This window comes from Cryptomeria japonica, chromosome 11, assembly GCF_030272615.1.
Source record: "Cryptomeria japonica chromosome 11, Sugi_1.0, whole genome shotgun sequence".
Classification (NCBI taxonomy): Eukaryota; Viridiplantae; Streptophyta; class Pinopsida; order Cupressales; family Cupressaceae; genus Cryptomeria; species Cryptomeria japonica.
The window spans coordinates 169,691,801-169,698,065 of record NC_081415.1 but is presented as its reverse complement, the minus strand read 5'-3'; the positions used below and the strand labels follow the sequence as shown (position 1 = coordinate 169,698,065).

The 6,265-nt window shown below is 37.7% G+C and overlaps 1 protein-coding gene across 2 annotated transcripts; it reads right to left on the bottom strand.

Moving 5' to 3' along the window:
- Window positions 1–2,168: 2,168 nt before the first annotated feature.
- On the bottom strand, window positions 2,169–5,432 carry LOC131036932 (uncharacterized). Of its 2 annotated transcripts, XM_057968944.2 has the most exons (3): window positions 4,957–5,422; window positions 3,988–4,864; window positions 2,169–3,470 (listed from the first exon to the last, which is right to left on the bottom strand). In XM_057968944.2, the coding sequence occupies exons 2-3, from the start codon at window positions 4,599–4,601 to the stop codon at window positions 2,741–2,743; spliced, it is 1,344 nt and encodes a 447-aa protein (XP_057824927.1). In that variant the 5' UTR covers window positions 4,602–4,864; window positions 4,957–5,422; the 3' UTR covers window positions 2,169–2,740. The 2 variants fall into 2 exon arrangements, with proteins under 2 accessions (XP_057824927.1, XP_057824926.1); XM_057968943.2 differs by having other exon boundaries at window positions 3,988–5,432.
- Between the last annotated feature and the right edge of the window lie 833 nt (window positions 5,433–6,265).

The window sequence follows — 6,265 nt, the reverse complement described above, 5'->3', positions numbered from 1 at the left end:
AAACCACACTCCATGACTCATCATCAGAATAGTCTAGAAAGCTATAAAGAACAAGCAAATTGATACTCAAATTTAACTCGAAATTGTATGTGTTGTGTACATTCTAATCATAGTTGAAAGAGATTATAGAGATACCCAACTTACAATTTATATAAAATGCCCCAAAGAAACAGCCATAGAAGCGCAACAACTCTTTCCTGTTTAGAGCCTCTCCCCAACAGAGACGTCACAGCTTGTCCACCCCACCTAAATTTTGGCAGCTTAAGGTAAGTGTAGTGTAAGGTGCCAATTTTACTTCAGGAACAGTGGTCTTCAAACAAGATATTCACCACTCTGAGACGGAGGGTTTATTCTTATGGTTGAAAGGAATGATTTATATTTTTATCATTTTTCAAGAATAAATTTAAGTGAGAAGGCCGGGATAGAGTAAGATACAGACCAAATTATTTGTTTTAAGAATGAATTTATTTTGTGTCAAGTGGGAAGATCTGTAGACATTTTCAAAAATTATTATTAAATTTTAATTATTAATTATTTTAGTATTGAGAAGATGGCTTCTGGATTGAAAAACAATACACAGTTGCATCCAGAAGTTATCTTTTATCAAATGCTACATATACTGTGGCAAACTAATGCCAACAATTATTTCTGTAAAAAGTCGTCCAGAAGAATGGATAGATGTTCCAGGTAGACACCAATTTAATTTGATGCATAACAACCTTGAAATCTTAGAAGGAAATTGCTTCTTAATTTACATTCTTAAATGTTTATAAAAAAAAATTAATGTTAATCGTTTTCATTACAATATATCCCTCTAGAAATCGATTTAAGCATTCCTCTTGAGCCACCTCTTTGCTTCTGGGGAAAAATGTAGATAATGTGCTCTACAGATCAGGATCAGAACATATAAAACCTTGAATCCTCACAAAGGTTGCCAGTCGAATCATTCCTCACCAGATTCCAATTTGTTTTAATAGAACTAATAAAAAATGGTGGACAAAGCTCAAATGCTAGTGGGTCTGAAACCTGCACTACCAATACTCCATTGATAGAACTGTAGCCTTTGGCTTTGGAAGAGATTCAAGACACTTCATTATGGTCGCAGTACTACAATGTATACAATAATTTTAGTTATTAATCCTGATTCTAACTCTCAACACACCACTTTGAATATACAACGCATTACTGATAGGCAAGCTACCTCTGATCAGAGAAATCAAACAAAATATAAAGGCATTGTACTAGCAGCCGCTGTACAGATAAAAACATTCTTAGATATGATACAATCCTTGGGAAAATTAGAGACCTTATATCGAAAACTTGGCTTTAAGGAATTTATTGTATAGTGGTGCTTCACATTAGTCATCTACTCCATTCATTTATTTGTGAGCGTCACATAAGTTTATTGATTCTGAGGTTCTTCCTGTTGTATAGGATGGAGAGCATTCTTACTTCTTAGATACAAACTTGGGGAAAATTAGGCACCATGTCCATGAAAAAATGTCACCCGCGAATTTATATGGTATATTTCTTCACAATCATCATCTAATTCAATTTATTCATTTGGGGCAAACCTCTTGCTTCTATATTATACAGATTTTACTAAGGCTATGCTCAATAACCCCCATTCACTGTGAACAAAATGGAGCAACAAGATCATCAATGACACCAAAGTCAAAATATATTCTACAATCCACTCTTTTCCCAACATTTTTGTTCTAACCCGTTCATAGAAAAACTTGAAACTCCTCAAGTTATTCATAATCTTCCCAAATCGAGGAGATAAGATTTGCAACAAAATATCAAGTTTAATCGGACTAAACAAATATATGCTGTTCCAACTAATAGAAAAACTTTCAGTTAATAATGACTCAGTTTGTTCCCACTAGTCCTAAAAGCTTTCCAGTCATGATAAATGACTCTCTAAGGATGAAATGTAATACAGCAGTAAACCCATTAAACCTTTGTAATGTTATCTGAAAATGTTATGTGACATGTAGAATTGGCGAGACTTAAATCATGAGAAGCCTTCATTTAAACCCATTACTTTTGATGAAAATAAATCAACATACAAGTGTCAACAGGATGCTTATACCTTTATCCATTTCAAGCACAATCATCAAATGTTAAAACTCAAAAGTGATCATAAACAACATCACACCACAAGCTTCAATGAAATTTTAATCATGAATATTTCTCTAATCTTTTGTATGTTAACACTCTGTTAGTTTAAAAAAGATGAACAACTCTCATTTTCCTCTGAGAGGAATAAGAGCCCGTCTTTGTACATGAAAAACCCCATGGGTTGTGACAAAGTAATATCTTGGAGAAGCTAAGATTGGATTTCTGTATGATTGTTGCCCATCACTAATCGGTCAAAAAATATGTCCCACAAAAAGTTGTCACTGAAGCAAATTGTTGATTTTAAGCTAAAGACACACCACAAAAAACATCACCATCGCGATCTGTTAAGGTCACAAACTCATAATCTGAGATAAGTTATACTCAGAATAAATGCAAACAAGCAATTTGCTTTACTCCAGCACTGAAAATCCCAAAATCTAAATGCAACCCAGCTGTGCTGCCACACCTTAACTGTAGTGGATTTCATATGTACTCGCCTCTAAAGCCAATGTTCTGAAGGAAGATTTCCACATTCTGCAAACTTTGACCTCCAACAGTATGATCTCAATTCCTTGTTGAGGGTGGTCCTGTTTATGGCATTGACGGAGACTATTCTTTAACAGTATGATCTGCTATTCTGGTGACACAACTCTTTCTTTAACTTTCGGGTAAACAGTTGACATGCATCCCTACTTAGATCCACTGCTGCTGACAAGGCCACAAACACTGCAGCATCCTCCATACAGGTCACATGTCTCATGGCTAGTTGGACAACAGGTTTACTGCATTTTCTTTCTCCTTGAACAGTAGAGCTCATCACAAAGCCTCCATAAGCAGGAAATGGCCATGTGCTGAAATTAAAATCTCCACTGCTGCGAGGGGTTGAAACAGGGGAGTTAGCAATAGGAGTACCTGCTGCCTTGCCATGACCAGTGTCTATAAGAAATTTGCCACCCTTTGTTGAACTGATTACTGATTCTGCTAGCAACAGTCCATTACCCATCCCAGCCAAACCACCCCCCTCTGCCATGAGCTCAAATTTACACCCTAATCCACCACTGGCACCTCGCTCTCTCCATGCTTCCAAGCGGCCCCAAGGGATCCAACTGTCCTCACCCCTATGATCAGGTCTGAGGATGAGCCAGGCACCAGGATTTGAGTGGCTTACCCGATCAGAACCAGGAGAGGGAACAAAGGGAGTGACCATAGATGCAGCTGCAACAGGAGAGCCAGAAAGATCATGAATCATTACAAGCCATCCTTTGCGCTCTCTCCGATCTTGTTCTCTATCGCTTCCAAATGAACAAGTCCAGCCTTTCTTCTTGGAAGTTTCATGTTGCAATGATCTGTAGAGAGAAACAAGACCTGATCAGAAACTGTACTAAATACATAAAAAAATTACCCTGGACAGTATCAGTGTTTCACCCACAAACGCCTACTCATGCAATTCAAAATTTCTTAACCCTTTCTCTGATTTTGTTTAGGCAACCTTATTCCTGTAGATCTAATGCCTATATGCGGTTTCAAACTTGACAGGAAAAAGTTTACAGATACTAAGGGCTTGTACTGGTTCAATATATTCTACTGCAATTAAACCCTAAAAACCCATTGACATTAAATGGTATACTGTTAAAACTGAATGGCACTCGGACCGACCAACGGGCCGACTGATCTGAGAAAAATTCAATCATACCATTATAATGATCCGTATGCTTTAAGCCTTGGGGCCTGAAAACTACTATATGCTTTATTGTTGTTTATGACTCATTGTATATGATCTTAAAGACCTAGAAAATAAAGAAACTTGACAAATGCCAACGCCAATTCATCAAGAAATACAGAGAAAATATTTGAAATGCTTACCGTGACCTAGAGCTTCTGTCACAGGTGAACTTGCAGCTAAAAATTGGCTGTCTAATACTGCCTTGAATTTGGAGAATCTGAGGGCTGGATGCAACTTCTCCATCAAACTGAAACACGTAGCGAAGATCTGGTTCTGCTCTGACATTCAGATGCAGTTGAGCACCGTCCAGTTTAGATTTCCCTATTGAAACCCAGCCAGTGTGGAAAACAATGGCCTTCTCATTAGCCCCCTCTAGATCCACAGGGACACTGAATTTCCCCAAGAGCTTCCCCAAAGCCACACCACAAGTGGATCCTTGTCTTCCTGTATAAACAGCAATATCCAACAAGGGTTTTGAGGACCCTAAGCAGGATGGAGAAGATGAAGAAGACAGCTTTTTCACCTCATTTTCTTCAAGATGAAAGCTGGCTGATATATTATGAACATCAGGATCAGATGACCTCGGAGAAATCAGGGGAACAACTGCAGTTTGCAGAGGAAAATTGTGCAGCTTGAATTCACAGAAGCATGGAGAAGCAGTAGGATGTACTCCTGTTTTGGTGGGCTTGGATGCCACTGGGATCCTCAATGCCAGACCTCCTACCAAGACCTTCACAAACGAGCAAGGATCCATTATGAAAATATACTCTTCTTAATCTCTCAATGCATTCCCTGCAGCACCCAATATGCGTCTGTTATGATAGTATATTCAAAATCCCATCTTTATGAACAAAACACAAAGTTTCTTAGGACTCAAGTGCATTCCCTGCAATAGCAAAGCTTCTGATTCCCTCTAAAAACCTCGAAACAGCAGGAACAGGCCCAATGACTTGAAATGCCTTCAACAGTTGGTATTGGCCTAATGATCTGGTTGGTGTTGGATTTTCAACACATTCCCTGCAAAATCAAAAACCCAATTCCTTGTAATGCTCAGATAGGAACCTTGATACAAACAGCAACAGGCTTTATGACTGCAGAACTTCTCTTACTGCATTCCCTACAATACCCACTACCAGACCCCAACACAATGAGGCCTATTCTTCACCCACTCCTACATAGAAGAGCAAACAGAATGCAGCTTTGCTGAGATTTTCTTCCACACCATTCCCTGCAACACTTAAACAAGCCTTCACAAGCTAGGGTTACTGTGCATTCTCTGTATTCCAGGTCTCAAATACAGCAGTAATTTGCCTTGTTGAAGAACATAAACCCAACGCTTTCTGTTATCTATGAAGATGACAAAGCGGGCATTTGGAGTTATATATTGAATCCAACCACGAGAGGGGTTGGTCACAGAGTGTTGACAGCATAAAGTGATTGGGATTACAGGTTGGATAAAGTTTGAGTGGATTTCAGAAAGTGGGCATGTATGAAAACGGGTCCAAAAGCATTAGTTGTACAATTGATGAGCTGGGTGTCTTGTAGAATGAGCAGCTGCAAATTGCTATTGCCGGCTGTGAAGCATTTTCCACCCTCCATATGGGGTCAATAATGCTTAAATAGGGGATTAAAACTAGGCCCTTGATTGCGACTTTGTCCTCTGCTTTAATAACTGCTAGTTAGCTGTCTTCAGTCTGTCAGTTTCCCTCTGGATATATGACAATCATGATTGTCAGCTTACCTGTCACTTTGTAATTGACACCCCCTCATTTGTATTCACCGAAGAATTCTCTTGGTTTGTTAGAGGATTATTATTCAATATATGGTGGTAATTATCTTTCAGCTTGGAATAATCCTGATTTTTTGGTAGTTTTCTGGTGATGACATCGATATTGCATCAGCCTCTCGCCTTAGGTTAAGGTATTACCTTGGGTGTAGTGTGAGTAGTCAGGTTGCCATATCATAAATTATTTTGTTCGAACTATACTTGGAATTCTTTACTTTGGTTGTATCAAAAAACTCTTTTGGAGTTTCAGATAGAGAGTTATATAATTTTTTATTTTGGTTGTACCAAAAATCTATTTTGAAGTTTCAGATAGACTGAAGAGTTATAAAAAAATTTATTTCTTTGATTTAATCAAAAATATTTCTGAAGTTTTAAACTGGAATTCAATGTAGAATCCAAAGTCTTTACTTTGGTTGTATCAAAAACTCCCAATAGAGTTTCACATAGACAAGAGATATATAATTTTTAACTTGGGTTGTATGAAAAATCTCTCTTTGAAGTTTCAAATAGATTGAAGAGTTATATAATTTTTTAGTTATTGTATCAAAAAAATTTCTTTGGAGTTTCAAACTGAACTAGGGTTCAATGTAGAATCCAAAGTCTTTACTTTGGTTGTATCAACAACCTAGAAT

Excerpts from the sequence above, each read along its gene's own strand:
- LOC131036932 (XM_057968943.2), bottom strand. The coding sequence starts at position 4,601 with ATGGATCCTTGCTCGTTTGTGAAGGTCTTGGTAGGAGGTCTGGCATTG. Across the intron at positions 3,471-3,987 it reads GACAGAAGCTCTAGGTCACG|ATCATTGCAACATGAAACTT; the intron begins GTAAGCATTTCA and ends TTCTCTCTACAG.